Below are 19237 nucleotides of genomic sequence, written 5' to 3' on the forward strand. Positions count from 1 at the left end.
TGCCAGGCTGCTTCATACAGTCAACAGGTACTAGCTGTGCCAGGCTGCTTCATACAGTCAACAGGTACCAGCTGTGCCAGGCTGCTTCATACAGTCAACAGGTACCAGCTGTGCCAGGCTGCTTCATACAGTCAACAGGTACTAGCTGTGCCAGGCTGCTTCATACAGTCAACAGGTACCAGCTGTGCCAGGCTGCTTCATACAGTCAACAGGTACCAGCTGTGCCAGGCTGCTTCATACAGTCAACAGGTACCAGCTGTGCCAGGCTGCTTCATACAGTCAACAGGTACCAGCTGTGCCTGGCTGCTTCATAGAGTCAACAGGTATCAGCTGTGCCAGGCTGCTTCATACAGTCAACAGGTACTAGCTGTGCCAGGCTGCTTCATACAGTCAACAGGTACTAGCGGTGCCAGGCTGCTTCATACAGTCAACAGGTATCAGCTGTGCCAGGCTGCTTCATACAGTCAACAGGTACCAGCTGTGCCAGGCTGCTTCATACAGTCAACAGGTACCAGCTGTGCCAGGCTGCTTCATACAGTCAACAGGTACCAGCTGTGCCAGGCTGCTTCATACAGTCAACAGGTACTAGCTGTGCCAGGCTGCTTCATACAGTCAACACAACAGGTACCAGCTGTGCCAGGCTGCTTCATACAGTCAACAGGTACCAGCTGTGCCAGGCTGCTTCATAAAGTCAACAGGTACCAGCTGTGCCAGGCTGCTTCATACAGTCAACAGGTACCAGCTGTGCCAGGCTGCTTCATACAGTCAACAGGTACCAGCTGTGCCAGGCTGCTTCATACAGTCAACAGGTACCAGCTGTGCCAGGCTGCTTCATACAGTCAACAGGTACTAGCTGTGCCAGGCTGCTTCATACAGTCAACAGGTACCAGCTGTGCCAGGCTACTTCATACAGTCAACAGGTACCAGCTGTGCCAGGCTGCTTCATACAGTCAACAGGTACTAGCTGTGCCAGGCTGCTTCATACAGTCAACAGGTACCAGCTGTGCCAGGCTGCTTCATACAGTCAACAGGTACCAGCTGTGCCAGGCTGCTTCATACAGTCAACAGGTACTAGCTGTGCCAGGCTGCTTCATTCAGTCAACAGGTACCAGCTGTGCCAGGCTGCTTCATACAGTCAACAGGTACCAGCTGTGCCAGGCTGCTTCATACAGTCAACAGGTACTAGCTGTGCCAGGCTGCTTCATACAGTCAACAGGTACTAGCTGTGCCAGGCTGCTTCATACAGTCAACAGGTACCAGCTGTGCCAGGCTGCTTCATACAGTGACATTGTTTGGAGAAAAGAGGCTGTCCTCCTGATAACTCCTTATGTTGAGCAGCACAGCACAAGTAAAAACTCTAGTTATAAACAGGTCTGAAAGAGTTCTAGAGCTACAGAAAGTTTGGAAAGTAAGCTTGGAAGTTTCTAGAATGCAGTAAGCCTGAACGAGTTCTAGAACTATAGAAAGTTTGAAATGTCAGCTTGAAAGGTTCTAGAATGCAGGGATCCTGGAATGGTTCTAGAATGTATTATGCCTCAATGGGTTCTGGAATTATAGTAGGCCTGAAAAGGTTCTAGAACTGCAGTAACCCTGAAAGAGTTCCAGAGCGCTCCGGGCCCTGGGCCAGCGGTGGTGTTTCAGTGTTTTCTGGTTCCCACACACTCTGACTCCCCTGGATGTGTGACAGGAAGTCAAGTTATTTTCAACCATCTTGACAAATGATGACGGCAGACAGAGCCCAACCATGCTTCAACAAACTAGGTGTGGAATGGGCTGTTATTGTTTTGCGCCTGGTTAATAGACTGTGTGTGTGTGTGTGTGTGTGTGTGTGTGTGTGTGTGTGTGTGTGTGTGACATGAAGCATTGAGGCCGACTTCAACAGAAAATGATCTATTAAGAGCAATCACAATGCCAGAAACACACACATTATACACACACAATCTCAAAGCATAAAGTATGTCCAGGACAGTAACACACATGTGAGCATTTAGCCCAATGGCTGCTGAATAAACTGTTGATATGAAACGGTCAGGGGGGTAATAGTTTGAACGTCAGGAGGGAGAGGAGAGGAGAGGGGGGTGGGGGGTGGGGGGGGTGGGGGGCTCAGTTTGGGGGGGGGGGGGGGTGGGGGGGGGGGGCTCAGTTTGGGGGTGGGGGGGGGGGGGTAGTTGGGGAGTACGGCATCTGGAAGTGATCTTCCAGAGAGGAGGATTAGCTCTGTTGTCATAGTGATTGTCTTACTCATACCCTCTCTGTACTGTCACGATGTTTATGTCCCCACATGTGCCAGATTCTGTGGTGTGTGTGTGTGTGTGTGTGTGTGTGTGTGTGTGTGTGTGTGTAAGAGTGAGAGCATGTGTTAAAGTATGGCTGTCGATGCATATGCATGTGGGAGCCGTGTCTTTGTTGTGTGTGTGTGTGTTTCATGTTAGGCATGCTTTATAATAGCCATTTCTAAACATGCAGTGAATTCCTGAATATATCCAGACATTACTCAGATGTTGTTGCATGTTTAGCAACAAATGTGTGTTTAACACACATTTGTTCTGAGCGCGCTCCGTGAACACGGACCTTACCCACCCAAGCCCCAAGTGCAAAGGCAGAGCGGGTCTAGTTTAGCAGCTCCCGGCTCATGTCCAGAGCGTGGAGTGAGCGGGTGGGTGGGGGTGAGAGGGAAAGCCAGCGAGACAAGATTATTATAGCCTATAAATAGATTATTATAGCCTATAAATAGATTATTATAGCCTATAAATACATTATTATGGTCTATAAATAGTTGTTAAATGGCACTTTTACAAACTGTCCCCGTGCTTTTTAATTTCATGAATGGACGTAGTTACAATAGTGGCTGGATTATTTGGAAGAGAGCCAAATGGGTGAGTAAACAAGTGAAAGTCTATCGTGCTGCATTAGGCTATTGGGTGTTAAGTGCCCGCTTTTAACTTTCACGCATATTAATTAATCGTTTGCACATGTCAACTAATTAAACAAGCAAACTCACGGCCAGATGCATCAATTTCCTCAAGTGCCAAGTGCTGCAAATGGCTTGAATGATTTATTTTCCTCTCGGTCTACCTGTCTGTCTTGTATCGTGAAAATGCAATAAGATGATAGTGTTGCATTATATAAACTTTTGTGGGGAGAAATAAATTGAAAACTAGTCAGATATGACTTGAATGCAAGTTGTAAAATCACCTTTTCCACCGTTTAACGTTAGTCCGATAAACATTTTGACTGGCTTAAGTACAGTAACAAAGTATTTGTACTTAGTTACTTCCCATCTCTGATTATAAGTTTATACAAATATGATTTTCATAGGATAAAAAACTTGGTAGAGCATCATGAGTTTGATATAATCAGTACAATCACTATAATCAGTTTTCAGTAATTCAGTCATTCCATACATATTCAGAAATCAGAATTTAAATTCAGGTGTGTGTGTGTGTGTGTGTGTGTGTGTGTGTGTGTGTGTGTGTGTGTGTCTCCGACCTATTATGTGCTAGTAGCGTTGGGACAATGTCTACCAATTTGAATCATCACGATGTCCAGGGTAAAAATCAGCTATGGACGATGGCATCGTTGTTGGGGAGGGGAGGGGGATCATGCAGATCTTTTTTTTTTTTTAATAGCAGCTGGTGGTCTCACTAGGCTGCTATTAAATAATACTAGAATATTACAGTATATTTCTAACAGTTTCCATTCTACATGCATTTCATCCATCAAAGTCTCCTGGTTAAAACAAACAAAGGGCATTTTGGTGGTTTTTGAGCAGTCTTTGTGCTGGAAACATCGCGGTATCTGGCAACCCGACTAGGGTTGCCAACCGTCCTTAAAAATACGGAATCGTCCCGTATTTGTAAACAAAAAGACGTGTTCCGTATTGAACTGATACGGGACGTGCTTTGTCCCGTATTCGAGACACTGCAGTACAAAGCTATTTGAGTGAGTAAACTCCACAGAGGAGTCTTGTCCGCTGGCAATGGCACCGCTGCCTCTCCCCCTATGTAGCCGGTGACACCGGCCTGGTGTCATGTTACAGCAGCCAGCGAGAGGCTGTGGACAGTGCAGGACACAAAAAAAGTTCCTCACTCACCAGGCATCACAATGCCATTTGTTTTTTCACATTGTCAATATATTTAGATGTGATAATAAATGCTTCGAGAGCCTGGTTTAGGTACCTTGAAAGTGCTTGAATTACTCTTAAAAGCTGTACAAACCCTGCTTACAAGTAGGGCTGGGTATCGCCACTGACTTCCCGATACGATTCCGATACACAAGGTCCCAAGTCGATACGATTTCCGATACGATACGATTTGATATCGATATTTTAGTTACAATACCAGTTTTGCTTTGATAATGGAAGAGATTCTCAAAGAGCTAATGCTGTAAATTGTACAAGGAACCCTCTAAACTGGTGCATTATTAAAAAATATTAATATTTACATTAAGAATTTACCATAAAGCAAGCAGTTACATCATGTAATTCTTTTTTATTTAAACATGACCAACATAGTCATTCAACATCTTATCTTTCTTTACAGTCTTCTGTGAGAAGCCAAACAAATTTAGATTTCCACTATACAACAGAATCATTGAACAGCAGCATGTTGTAAACAGTGTTTCATAAAGTATAAATGCTTTGTAAATAAAATAAAATAAAATAAAATAAAATAAAATAAAATAAAATAAAATAAAATACAGCTTATGAACATTTCCAGTTCACAAACATTATAGTGCAAACAGATTTGAGGTCTGTACATCTGGCTCATGGTGCATGCACAATGCACATTCTCAACCTGGTTTTAACTTATTACCAGTGTGTGGCAGCATGACGCGTGATTTCTAACCCCACATAGGATAAGCAATAACCACGCCCTGTGGCGCCGGGATTGGCCAGGAGCATTGAAGCTTGGGACTAAAGCACCTGGGGTTTTTCATCTTTTAAAATAAAGATGTTTAAAAAACTATTGCTTGTTACATTTTCAGTGCTGTAGGCTACCTTTTCTCTGGGTAAGAATTGAGCTTGAAATGAACGATATGATACATTATATTATATGAGCTATGAACGTGAACACAACACCGTTTATATTATTGCATGTTTTTGTAGATTGTGTACATTGTGTAGATTACAATTATTATGCTTATTATTATTATTACTATGCTAAGGTGACCATAATTCATTTCAATGTCCGCTCTCAATATCCGCTCTCGAAATCGCTGTCTGTTCTCAAGAGCTATTCAGTTGGTTCATGAAATCGCTGGGCTGCGTGCCCTGTTGCGCCTGGCCAATCCCGGCGCCACAGGGCGTGGTTATTGCTTATCCTATGTGGGGTTAGAAATCACGCGGCAGTGACCCTTGCTCAGTGTGTAAACAACAACTCAAATCACTGGCAGGAAACCAGTGTAAATAATAATAATAAAACATGTAAATAAAAAAATATTTACAAATTATAGGACCAAGGGAGTCGTCTTCCTGCTGTACAGCACAGCAGCTCCATCACCATCAGCTTGTTGCTGTTGAAAGATAAAATAAATATTCATGATCAGGATAATAAATAAACCATCATATACAAATACTGTAGTGTGCAGGAACACTCAGTTATTTCTATAACTTACTTTAGATGCCTCCACTTGCTCCAGACGAGCAGCTTCAGTCATGACAGTGGTCAGCCTGGAGAAGGTGTCATCACGGGCCCGATCGGACAAGAAGGGCAGAGAAGTAATTGTCAGGTACGAATCCGTAGCTCTGGATGATCAGCTGTCGCAAGTTATAGCGACTCTCTCTGCTGACTTCAGTGAAGTTGAGACGTTCTTTTTCACCTCTTCGTACAGCTTTGGGATTGCCACTTCACTCATTTGTTTGCGTGACGGTAGCAGTGGCACGTAGCGTGGTTCAAGTAACTTAACAAGGGTTCGGAAGCCGTCATTTTTCTACAACGCTGTACGGCCGCAGATCTTTGCAAATAAAACGTGCCAGAGCCGATGTTATTTTCTGTGCATGTAGAGAAGTGGATGGAAGCATGCACGTAAATGCTTTCTCCAGCGAGGCTTGTTGCTGCTTTGAGATGTGGCGGCGCCTTGAGTAGAGCAGCCTCCCTCATGTTTGTTTTTTCAGTCTGAAGCATGGTCTGAAAAGCACGAGACCTCGCGAGATCTGGCTGCGATCACGTTGCGCTAAGAACTAAACCACGCGAGACTAACGGGTAAAGAAAAATACAAAATAAAATAACAGGGTAAAATGCATTTTAAAAGATCGATACTGGGATTTATGTATCAATACTTGTTCCTTCACATGAATATCGATTCAATATCGATATATAGATTTAGATATAGCCTAATTGTCCTTTTATTCAGAAGATTTCTTCTGAAATCTAAAATGTTTTGCACTAATGAATGTAAACTCTTGCAGGTCTGTCTAATCAAAATAATAGCTATGTAAAATTGCTGTTTGCACTGTTGAAAGAAATGTCTTGAATGTGTAGGCTACATGCCAATGTGAAGATAAATTAGGCTATCTCAACTAGCCTACTGTTTATTGTTTTTCTTAAAATGTTGAACTTTATCCATAGCGCAAAAAAAATGCAAAAACTGATCAAAACCAGGTCTGTGTGTTTGCTTGTATTAATGGGTAGCCTAAATGATTGAAGCCAAAGCCATTAGTTAATAGCAACCCCCCCGCTGGACCCCCACGGACCGCACCCGTTCCTTATTTCCATTTCAAGAAGTTGGCAACCCTAAACCCGACCCAACGAAGAAATAACTTTATCCCTTTCCGACCGTTTCAGTCTTGGTAGTTCAAGGTTCAATCAAAGCAACTTAACATTTAACTTCCAGAACCATTGTTTACATCGTTTGGTGTGCATGCCACTGTGATGTTATAAGCAGGATAATAGTAAGACTAGCAAAACCAAGCGGCTAATGCTAACAAGCTAACTAGAGCCAACGTGAAGGAAACTATGGGAGTTGCTTATTATCATCCTGCTTGACTGTCTGCTGCAAGGATTACTATTGCTTCTCCCACAAGGTATTTTATCCTAGCTTATACCATGGTCTGGGTGAATACTCGATTCTGATTGGCTGCAAGGTGTCCATTATTTTGTGATAATGTACAGTGATAATGTACACCTAGCTAAATGGTCTGTTCACCGTTCATATCAATGCGCCATAGTTTCAACAGTGGTATCAAGAGAGCTGTTTGAGCTCTATACCCCCGTTAAGGGTTAATATGACAATTTTGGAAGTTGAGAAAAAAATTTAGTTGGTCAAAGTAAGTATTTAAATCACCCCTGTGTGCTCAGTTTATCAAAAATAACTCTTATTTACAATTTTGATTTTCGTTTCGGAGATTTCTAACCTCGCGTCACCAGGCTCTTCTCGGCAAGAAAGAGGAGATTTAGAGAGAGAGAGAGAGAGAGAGAGAGAGAGAGAGAGAGAGAGAGAGAAACTCTCTCTGCATTTCACCACATACAGCACACGCAGGGCGAGCCCCCGCTGCTCTGTGTCACTTCCTGAAACTCTTCGCTCTTAAATGTTAATATACTTGGCCAATACGTATCTATCATACAAAATAAAGCAAGCGGCCAAACGGTAATGTCTTCATTTAATGTAGAACGCAAAACATCGTTAAACCCGCATTCCTGTGATAAAGTTAGCGTTTGAGTCGGCTTTAAAACGGAGGGTAGTGGAGGTGGGAGGGACTATTTTATTTCGTGGAAGACTGATTAACAGACATTTAGCCATTTAGATTGCTTTATTTATTACACATGGAAATATAAATGATTGGTCTTATTGTTTTGTTGGCAAGTGACCATGGTATAAGCGGGTTAATGCACTTCGAGGTGTCCATTATCACTTTTTAAGGGACTTCGCGGAGGCAACCATCCTCGGCTACGCCTCGGACGGTTCACGTCTCCACGTCGTCCCTTAAAAAGTGATAATGGACACCTTGTCGTGCATTAACCCTTACATACATTACAGATGAGGTGTTGTGTCAATCGTAGCATAACATAAACGTTGTGCGTTCTCGACTGTGGCGATTCCGCTGTGGAGCACTGTGACGAACACACTGCAGCCAAACAGAGGAACAAAACATGTAACCTACTCACATTTTGAGAGGACTCAGCTCACCGTCCGCGGCTAAACTTTCTTCCAGGCTTATAAACTTGTGACAAAAAGCTCCTCATCTGTCCCGATGGTCGATTTTCATCGAACTGCTCAGTCTGACGTGCGGATATTATTATGAGAGCTGTATCTGTCACAGCTGCTACTTCATAACGATAAATAAAAGAGTTGCATTGAATTCACTTGAACACGTGTAACGTTACTCACACTGTGTTGAAATTAGGAAAGAAGTGTACGTTAATTCCATGTTTACAACAAGTCCTCAGATCACGGCCTGTGGCTGCTGCCTGCTTGTTTGTGCGCATGGCGAGTGCCTGTCTGAGTTCCCCGTGTTGGACGATTGAAGCTGGGTCAGCAGCCTTAGTAAATGCGTTGCTTGCTTTTACCCGTGGTGCGCCAGACATTTATGCAATACACGCCGCACACGGCTCTTATACTAGACATCACGATGGTACGATGGTGGGGGCTGAGACCATTGGCTGTGCCCAACATTGTCGATGGACGATTCGCCCCAACCCCGGGGGGGGGGGGGGATTTATACAGCATAGTATCACCATATTTTGTGTGGCAATATATCGTTACAAAATCACACGAATGCCAAGTATCATGATATTTTATTATACAAATTCCCAGGTGCATGCAACATGTATGGCAGGCTTTTATTACAGCGTTGGTCAGTCTGTCTGCTTGACAATCCCATTTTACTGCAATAAAAATTGGGGGTGCACCGATCACGTTTTTTTCCACCGATCACCGATTGCCGATCGCCTATGGGAAATATCTGCCCAACCGATCATCGACCGATCACCGATCACCGATATATAAACTCCTCAAAGAAAGTTTGGAAACGTTATTTTAGGTCGATTATTTCTCCCCTTTAGTAATACCAATTGGCATTGTATTTTATATCGTTGGAAAGCCTGATTAGTGATAGGGCTTTTTTTAAATTAAAAATATATATATAAAAAAATTGCAGATCGCCGATCTCATATTTGAGGTCAAAATCGGCCGATACAGATTGCTTGCCGATCGATCGGTGCACCCCTAATAAAAATGATTCAAGTGAGATGAACAGACTGGAAACTTTATTTCATTAGATAAAACAGATTTTGACAAAGTTTTTTTTCCTTTGGGGATGTAATTTGCAGTTGAAAAAAGGTAATAAATCACAATATATCACAATATTGCAATATTCAATACATATCGCAGTACTTGCATAGCGCAATATGGCAATGCTATCGTATCATGACTTTAACTCATTGAGTGCCAGCCACTTTTGGAGAACGGACGCTCCCAGTGCCAGAGTTTCAGAGCGTTTTCAGTGATTTCTCGAGGCCCACAGACTATTGTGTGATATTACTATGTAAACACTGAACACGCACAAAGAACGATGAGACTCTATTGTATCAGCAGCAAAAAAAAGTTTATTGATATCATTTTCCGTTCTTTAGTTATCAGCCGGAGAAGATAGGTCAAAAACAGCAAAAACAGGCGTTTCCATCTAGAAGCTGAGATATTGAGCCTTTTGTGAAATGAAGCATTTCAAGCAAATCACTGACTCCGAAACTAATATTTTCTGACCTGAAACATCTAAACAGTAATTTCCTTCAATATAACAGCACCCCCACCCCCCTCTACTGCAAACTCCTCCTCCGTGGGTGTGTCTCTGGTGGCTCTGCTCGCTCTGCTGCTTGTCAGGCGAGTCTCTGCTGCTTGCGGATCCACGTTCGGATGGCGGCTCTTTGCTGCAGGGAACGCTGTGCCACCATAATGCTTTGAGTCACAAATAACAAGGTCAGAATTTGGTTCTCCATGTTGAAATGGTGTAACGTCAGTTGAAATGACACTTCTCTCAACTCGCGGGTTGTAAACATACCTTGAAGGTGCTTACCGCCACCTGTTGTACAAGTAGGTTCCTTGCATCATTTCAAAACTCTGGTCTCCACATGTCTACATTACCATTCCAACCCGGATTTTGGCGACGAAGACGGGCTCGAGTGGCAGGGCCTTCCCCTCTAAACCTTGTCATGGCTCTCTTCTTGTGTTTACAGAGTGTCTGGGCCTTCCCTTCTAAACCTTCTCATGGCTCTCTTCTTGTGGTTGCAGAGTGGCTGGGCCTTCGCGACGTCGACCAACGCCTCTACGTCTTGGAGCGTCTGGAGGAGCTGGTGAGCCTACAGGAGAGCCAGAACCAGGACTCGAACTCGCCACCACCGGGCTACCACCACCACCACCCGACACCGGACCACCTCACCGCCCCGCACCCCGAGCAACCCGCCCCGGGGCCACCCAACAGGCCGGCAGCATTTCGCCATGACCCACTGCTCTCGCCACTGAGCCCACCGGGAGAGTGCGGTGAGAGCAGCCATACAGGTAGGTCGATCTGGGGAGAGGGGAGGAATAGACCCAATAACAACAGGTACTTAAGGGGAGACACCTGCCGATTGATTTGAATTGTGGAGATATCACAAACTTGTTTATTGTTTATTTCTGTTGTCATTTTCAGCCATAATTGTAAAGTTAAAGGAGAATTTCGTTTTTTTTTAACCCATCTCCTGGCAATAATTGTGATTTGGCCACTCACCCAGCGATGTCCGTGGCGTTTCTGGCCGTCCTAGCGTTGTTTTGAGATCAATAGCGTCCAAGTCAGTTGTAAAATGGAGCTGATTTGGGGCCAAGTGTGAGCCTGTCTTTCCTGCATCTAAATAGCTATTTTTATTCCTGTTTTCGCCACAATCCGTAATAATGTGATCCCTCAACATCCACCAGAGTGATATTTCGCCCCAGGCCATTTCCTGGACTCTCACAGGGATCAAATTACCTCAAACGTGATCTCGGTCACCAAGTCTCATGAAGTCCCGCGATACTTTCCTGCCGGCTGGCCAACTACAGGTACATGCTTTGCGGTGGTGGTTTTAGCGTAACCTATGTGGAGTTTGGCGTAACCTATGTGGGATTCGAAATAACGAAGGTTATGCCAAACCCCACATAGGTTAGCGTCCACACACGCACCAGACTCTGTGTCAACAAGCCCCTTGCGTCCCTTTATAAGTGGCACAAATCAGCCGGTGAGTAGGCTAAAGAGCAGGGAGATGTTACCTCCACTCCGTCCGCCTAGTCTACCCAGGCATTTGCGCTGTGTTAAGTCCGCATTTGATCCATATTTGCGTGTGTCCTCCTAACGTTACACCTGCCAAAACGTCTCCTCCCATCCTCTCATCATCCCAAGGAAATCCATTGAGGGCCGACAACAAAACATCTATCGTTAGCTTTAGCTTATAGCTTTCCCTGGGTTTAAGAGTTGTGTTGGTTGGATAACCGTGAAATCCCGGAGTGAAGTGAACTGGTAACATGGAAATCCCGAAGTGGAGCATTTTTGTTCCTTTATAAACGAACTGAGAGAACTGGACTGAACTATAGGCTAAATAACATTTATTGTACCCGTTTTGCTCTAATGTAATCTTTGAAAATCGAACTGGTGGTGTGGTTCAGTTTGTGTTTCATTCTACTGCCCTGCAACTAATTATTATTATTTGTGTTGTAAAGAATAGCCATGCTTATCTGTATTCTGAATGCATGTATCCTTTGTGAGGTTTGACAACATTTTAACTGGTTTAACTGCTACATAAATAAATGGCCATGTGGTCATTTTATATAAACTATAAATTGAATTTACAGAAAATATGTGACCTGCTCTGACCAAATCAGTCGCTTGTCGCGCTGGCTGTTTGTCTAGAAAACGCGATTTTATCAGAAAATATTTATTTCTGCTGTTTTGGGGTTTCATCAGATTATAGTAAAATAAAGCCTTGGCTTTCATTCTGTGTAAAGATTATTGTGAAATTCGACCGCTAAATATACTTTTGAAGCTCTTGAAGTTAGAGTGACAAAAGTGAAACTGCGCTGACAGCCTGTTCTCACTCTGCTCCCTGCTGCACGTGCACCCCTCCTCTGCTCCTCACGTTGCCAGTTAAACGGGTATGGAAGTACTTGCAAATGGTAGGCTATATTATAGACTACCGTAAATTCCGGACTATAAGGCGCACCGGTATATAAGCCGCAGCAGCAAAATTGACTGTTTTTTACATATATAAGCCGCACCGGACTATAAGCCGCGGGTGTTTTGATGTTTAATTACCATATGTAAGGGTTCGTGCACAGAGGGGATTGTCGGGAAAGAGATGGCTGTTTGGGGAAGCTCCCATTTATTAACATTTCAACAAAATCAGCATTACGGTACTATAAGAAGCTCCCATTTATTAACATTTCAACAAAATAAATATAAAAAATAAAACAATAATAATAATAATAAAACAATCCTCAAAAGGATAATGTGCTGTAAACAATAAAACAATCCTCAAAAGGATAATGTGCTGTAAACAATAAAACAATTCTCAAAAGGTTAAGGTAAGGTGCAGTAAACAAATTAACTGGAAAACAATAATATAACAATCCTCAAAAGGATAAGGTGCTGTCAACAATCAAACCAGGTACCGTAATCCTTGTCTTCATCTTTTAGGTGAAGGTGCAGCAAACGGCTGTAAACAGAGTCAAAGTCAAGTCACTAATCCTCGTCTTCCTCTTCTTCCTCCGTACTGAAACCAGCAACTTCAGTGTCGGAAACAAACAGGTTCAGGGTGGCTTCGTCAACCACTCTCCTCTCTCCTTCGTTGTCACTCTCAAAACCAAGGAACTCCTCTTCGTCACTGTCGGTGTCGGAATCGAACAGCCTCTGAAGGCGCCCAGCTGTGCCGGCGTCATCATCACGCAGCATGTGGATGTTTTCACACTCCTCCACGCTGTCAGGATCCACTGGCAAACTTGAGCGAAAGTTGCTTTTCGCATGCGACCAGTTTTGATTTATCGCCGCTCGTCATCCACGCCTCCCACTGAACGCGTAGTGCCACTTTGAACGCACGATTGACACTGATGTCAAGTGGCTGCAGATGCTTCGTTGTGCCCCCAGGAATCACAGCTGGAATGGAGTTTGTGGTCTTGATGGCTGCTTTCACGGAATCTGTTATATGAGCCCTCATGCTGTCGAGAACGAGCAAAGCTTTTTTTTGGTGAAAGAATCCTCCAGGGCGCTTGACGTAGCACTCAGCCAGCCACTCCTTCATGACACTTTCCATCATCCACCCTTTCTTGTTGACTCTGAGGCATATCCCACTGGGAATTTTCTCTTTCGGCATCGTAATCCGCTTAAAAATCACCATTGGCGGCAGCTTTACTCCAGATGCAGAGCAGGCCAGAACACAAGTGAAATTCGTTCTCTCGTGCCCAGTGGTTCTCAATGTGATCGACGATTCACCTTTCTTGTTAACAGTCCGAGTGAGTGGCAGGTCGAACGTCAAAGGCACTTCATCCATATTTATGATCTGCTCCGGTTCGATGTATATGTACATGTATATGTACATGAATATTCCTTGATCTTCCTTTGTGTGAATTCGCCGAAGTTTGTGATTTTCTCCTGGTAGTCGGGAGGGAGTTGTTGGCACACAGTAGTTCTGGCCCCGACGGACAGTCCCTTTCGTCTCATGAATCGGAAGCACCAAGATGGGCCACCTATGAAATGTTCAATTTTCATTTCGGTGGCGACTGTTTTGGCCTTCAGTCGGATCTGCACCGTGGAAACGCCTCGGCCGTCTGCTCTCTGGGTCAACACCCAATCTTCAAGGGAATCTTCAAGTTCGGGCCATCTGCTTTTATGACCTCTGAAGGACTTTTTGGTCTTCTTGCACTGAGACAGTTCCTCCTGCTGCGCCTTCCAACGCCTCACCATTGACTCATTGATGCCCAGGGTACGCGCTGCTGCTCTATTTCCCTCTTTTAATGCGAGATAGACAGCTTTCAACTTGAAAGCTGCGTCGTGTGAATTTCTGCGTACCTTCCCCATGGTAAGTGAGAGAGAGTTGCTTCTACTGCTCGTCTTGTTGTGATTCCGGGCTGCTGATGAACTTTGAACCGGTAGGAGTAACCGGTTGATTTCCGCCAATGATGTCAAGTCTTTCATACACAAAGGCAATTCAAGGTGCTTTACAAAAAAATAATCGAAAAAACAAGCAGCAAAGCAATGCACATAAAATGTGCTGATGAAGCTGTGTAACCTGTAAAATCCATCGATTTTGGAGGTCACCGAGTGGCCGTTTGCTTACCGTAATTACCATATGTAAGGGTTCACGCACAGAGGGGATTGTCGGGAAAGAGATGGCTGTTTGAGGAAGCTCCCATTTACCGTATTACCGTAACATTTCAACAAAACAACATAACACAACACCACCTTTGTTTATTTTTACAGTGCACACAGTGTCCGCGGTGTGGTGAAAAGAGGGCAAGAGAGGAAATTAAAACAGAAGTGGATTTATAGTTAGAAAGAGTGCTAAAAAAGAGAGATTTTATTTGTATTTTTTTTTTTTTTCTGAAAAAATCCATAGATAAGCCGCACCGTTATATAAGCCGCAGGGCCAAAAAACGGGGAAAAAGCCGCGGCTTATAGTCCGGAATTTACGGTACTCTACGATTTAAAACGCTGTTTCTAAAGTTTGTCAGGGTTGTATTGTGGAGTTGTGTTATTGGTTTGTTATTTTAGACTAGTTTAGGCTGTTTATGTAACGTTTTAACCTCTTAAAAATCTGCCTCTTCGGGGGTTATCAATAACGAACATGGCAACCCGTCTCTGCCGTCTCTCTCTCTCCCTCTCTCTCTCTCTCTCTCTCTCTCCCTCTCTCTCTCGTTGCAGCTGCGCAATTTCTGCATCCAGTGACAGTCTGTCTGTCTGTCTGCCTGTCCGTCCGTCCATCCGTCTGTCTGTCTGTCTGTCTGTCTGTCAGATTGATAGACTAATAGCCTACTAGTCAGTAATCTGCGTGATAATGTTGCTTGATTTTTAAATTCAATTCACAGATGGCAGACTGAGCTAATTTAGAATTATTTGAATCATAGCCTAGGTTACTTTCAGCTGTCTGTCTCTCCGTCTACTCCAGAGCAGAAACGGGTCTGCTATAGATTCTTTGTTGCTGTTATTTGTAATAATTATTACAACAATTACAATTATTACTACATTAATGTACAATTATTAGCCTGCATTAATGTAACCCTAATTAAAAGAAATAATGTGGGTGGGGCGTCAGATGACCTTGGGTGTTACAGAACAGTTGGTATTGATGATGATAATAATAATAATAATAATAATAATAATAAATATAGCCGCAAGCGGCGATGCGGGATCCAAGCTTCCGGTGACTTGGGGGTTATATGTCAGATAATATAGACACTGAATTGCACATTTAGTCAGAGTTGATATGTGCACAAGTGTACCAAGTTTGCAAGTAATATGTAGTAAGTAGCAGTGGTGGTGGTAAGCCAAATGGTGGCTGTCAAAGAGGCTTATTAAGCAATGGACTTTTTCTAGGCAAACTGTCATAATTTCAAATCCTAGCTTCCTGATAAGCTTAGATGTGTTAGCCATGAGGGGACAGCTTACTGAGGTGTTGCTTTTGTGGTGTTCCGAGTCCATTGGATGAAGATAGTGTGCTGCTTCTACTGTACACTTCTGATCATGGTTATAGATGTGCTCAGTGAGGAAAGGATTAAACAAACTGTTCCTGAATGGTGATCTAAGTAATTGGTTGTTACAATGAAAAGCCAATGCTTTTGTAGTAGTGATGGTAGTCATAAATCTGGTCTGCATAAGCACAAGGCCAGAATTTGAACCATTTGTCTTGAAATTAATGTAAAATCCTAACTATTACTAGATACTCCACATGGTACATTCATAGTGTCTCGGTATAGGTATAACAAGATTAATATTCAGGTTGTGTAAATCACCCTTTAAGTCAAACTGTTAGTGGCTTAATAGGTTATCAGTTAACAAGTTACTTGTCTGTTATTCAGATGTTTTAAAAGGGTAAGCTTGGGCACAGTGGACATCTACAAGTTGGCAATAAAAGTGTAAGCTCAAGGTTGACTAAAGGAGTTAGGATATAATGCATAAAAAACTGGGACAAAAGACAGCAAAGGAGGCAGATATATGATTCAAACAATAAGTTTTTATTGCAAATAATAGTAAAAAGAAATATATCAATCCATTTTGTCCTTGTGTGGGGCTGAGTCGGGGTTTCTGGACTGTGTGGAGGGACTGTCGAGTCTGAGTCAGGGCTATGATTTGTCTATTATGTCAAGTCAGATGTGATTGAGCATGAGGATAGCTTCTTCCATTTCGTCTGTAGTCATTTGAGTTGGTGATTTTGTAAGCAGTGGTGTGATAAGTGCGAGTGGGATGGTGTATGATGTTTCCTGGTTATTGATGGACGGAGATAATTGGATATGTGTTTTGCGGTTTCTGTTTTATGGCGTTGATTGCATTTGTGACATTTGTATGTGAGTGAGTCAAAGTTTACAGTAGTGATAGGTGCCAAAAACAGAAGTACTTGTTTGTGACGGTGGCAGAAGAGACTTCACCATAGATGCTTTGAGTGGTGGGTGGTGGTGGTTCTGTGTATGATTCAAGTGCAGTGGTGGGTGTTGATGTTGTGGTTGGGGTGGTTGTCAGATATGTATTGGTTTGTATGCATGTATGGATAGGTTGGTCAGGTGGTACCAGTCGTCAATGTCAGGTTTACAGTACCCCCACACAGCTAGGTCAATGGTTCCAGTTGCGTCAATGAGGAGGAAGGTTGTTGTATTCATGGTGGTGCCGGCTCAGGTTGTTGCTTCAGTTGTGGGTTTTACCAGTTTGATTACTTTGCAAGTGATGTTGATCTGTGGAAGAGCATGGCATAAACAGACAAATTAGTCATAGGAAGTAGTATGTTTAGCTTTTATAACTTCACATTGACATGACACTATTTGCATATAGGTTGACTTTAGAAAATCTGGAGTAACACAAGTGAAAATTAGATTGTTTTGTGGCTACAGGAAATTATGTTTTGTGTAAAAGGTACAGGCAATAATATTTAATGTCGAAGTGAACGGGAACCAGTATTTGAACTAAAAGAAAAGAAAAGTAATTTTTGGGTTCAGCTCGACTGCGAAAACAAAAAACTACAATGGGAAAAAGATCAGGATTTTTCCCCCTGTTGTTTTTACTTAGTGTTTTATGATCACTCAGGATTCTTTGGAAGATTTGTTGGCTTAGTTTGACCCTTAAAATTCATTATATATATATATATATATATATATATATATATATATATATATATATATATATATATATATATCAAAATGTCTATGGAGAAAACGAATGCAGAACTTACTTCTGGGGCAAAAAAGTCACGTGCCTGTTGAGCTCTCTAGCTCCATTTCCAATGCAAAACCAAGTCAGCTGTTATTTAACAGAAAAAAAGTCCATTATTGGAATAATAAATGCAAAATGACCATATCAAGCAATAATTTATCAGTCTGATAATTAACAAGCATCCCTACTAGGAATGTAAAATACTTACTGTTATATTGGGTGGTTATGAAGGTGGTATGAAATGTTTGATCTGACTTCATGGATGAATCCATGCACTTCCAATTTTTGGTGGATTTGCCATTTTATAACAACTGAAATGGAGGTAAAAGGTAACAACATAGTTCATTTGAGGAAGGCAATGATACAGGTGAAGCAAAGCAAGGTGGTTGTTGGCAAAAGAAGATGGCTATATGATGTAATTGATAGGTGGATGAGATCAAATATAGACATTGGTTAACAGAGGGGCAAGTACAAATGTGAAAAATAGACAGAATGTAAAATACATACTTGTTATTTTAGGCATTTTTGAAGGAGGATCTCTGGTGGTTTATTTAACTTTGTGTATGTAGCTACACAGGTCCCTTTTTGTTTTTTGGCTGGATTGGTCATTATTGAAAAATTCTGAAATGTGGGCAAAAGGCATGGTTAGTTTATGTTATTCTAAAGTTTTCTAATGTGATTTGCAAATTAAATTAAAGTTCATGAATGTGTTGCAATTTATATGCAAAGATGGAACATATTAAATCATACATAATTAACATGTGAATGTAAAAAGTGTCAAACAGAAAAAAAATCTGTACTACAATAATTTAATCTAATTGTTCATTAAACTCATTAACAATAGCTTAACAGTAAAGTCAAGGTAAAACTTACTTTAGTTTTAAAATGTACAAAAAAGAAGTTAACAGAATAGGTCAACTTTGAAACAATCATCAACTGAAGCTTAAAGAGCACCATGCAAGTTGCTACTGATTAAGTCCTGATTGAGGTCAGCTGTGTATAATTGGGGCAAGAGCAGAGATTAATGGATTACTCTGTCAATGGGCTTTTTTTGCAGCTGCCATTTTGTGTTTAAAATTGGAGTTTGATTAAGAGTAAGCCAACTCAATAATAAATGGACTGAAAGTTGGAAACCTTAATTAGTATTTAGGTGTATCTATGCTACTTTTTTTCATTTACACAAAAAATGGCTGCTGTGAACAATAAGCTTGAATATGGACAAATGACACTTGTTACTCGACACTTTTTGAATAAATATAAGTGAAAACAGGTGTTACAATTTCTTGGGTGGAAAATTTTGAAGTTTTTGAATGGGAATTTCACTTCATAAAATAAGGTCTGAGGACCCGAGTTATATAGTAACTCTTAAACAACTGAGGCATTAGCTGCAATGTGCTTAATCTTACGTATCATAGGCCTATAGTACACGTGATGCAAATGATCTGCATAAGCTGTAGGCCTATGGTACAAGTGATTAAGCACATTGCAGCTAATACCTTATTTACTGACAACACAAATGCACAAAAAATTAACCTCAAACATTCACTCCAACAAGTGACTACCACAGCTACCCAACAACACTTGGGTAATGTGCATGAACCATGGTAGCATTTGATGTTTTAATCAACACATTAGTATTTCAATTGAGTTTGTATTGGGAAAACACAAGGGAGTCCTGCTAATTTTTTCTGTAGCTAATTACTTGCCAACAGCCTACTAGCACCTGTATTTAAACAATATGAATGCATCCAACTTAGCATGGCACTAGCAGACTTTATAGTTAACATAGTTCTTCACAAAAGACTCACCGCTGAGGAGAATTCACAGCATGGCACTCAGCTATCGCAATGAATGTGTTTATGGCTGTTTTTCTGCAACACG

At 42.1% G+C, this 19237-nt stretch overlaps 1 protein-coding gene across 1 annotated transcript in view; it reads left to right on the forward strand.

Annotated features, from left to right (window-relative positions):
• amot (angiomotin) overlaps positions 1-19237 on the forward strand; it is a 122385-nt gene that overhangs the window by 40599 nt on the left and 62549 nt on the right. Inside the window, exon 4 of the mRNA XM_083639863.1 lies at positions 10228-10494. Coding sequence (XP_083495989.1) covers positions 10228-10494 — 267 coding nt within the window. The remainder of the gene's footprint in view (positions 1-10227; positions 10495-19237) is intronic.

Source organism: Poromitra crassiceps, assembly GCF_964638095.1.
Source record: "Poromitra crassiceps genome assembly, chromosome: 1".
NCBI classification, from domain to species: Eukaryota; Metazoa; Chordata; class Actinopteri; order Beryciformes; family Melamphaidae; genus Poromitra; species Poromitra crassiceps.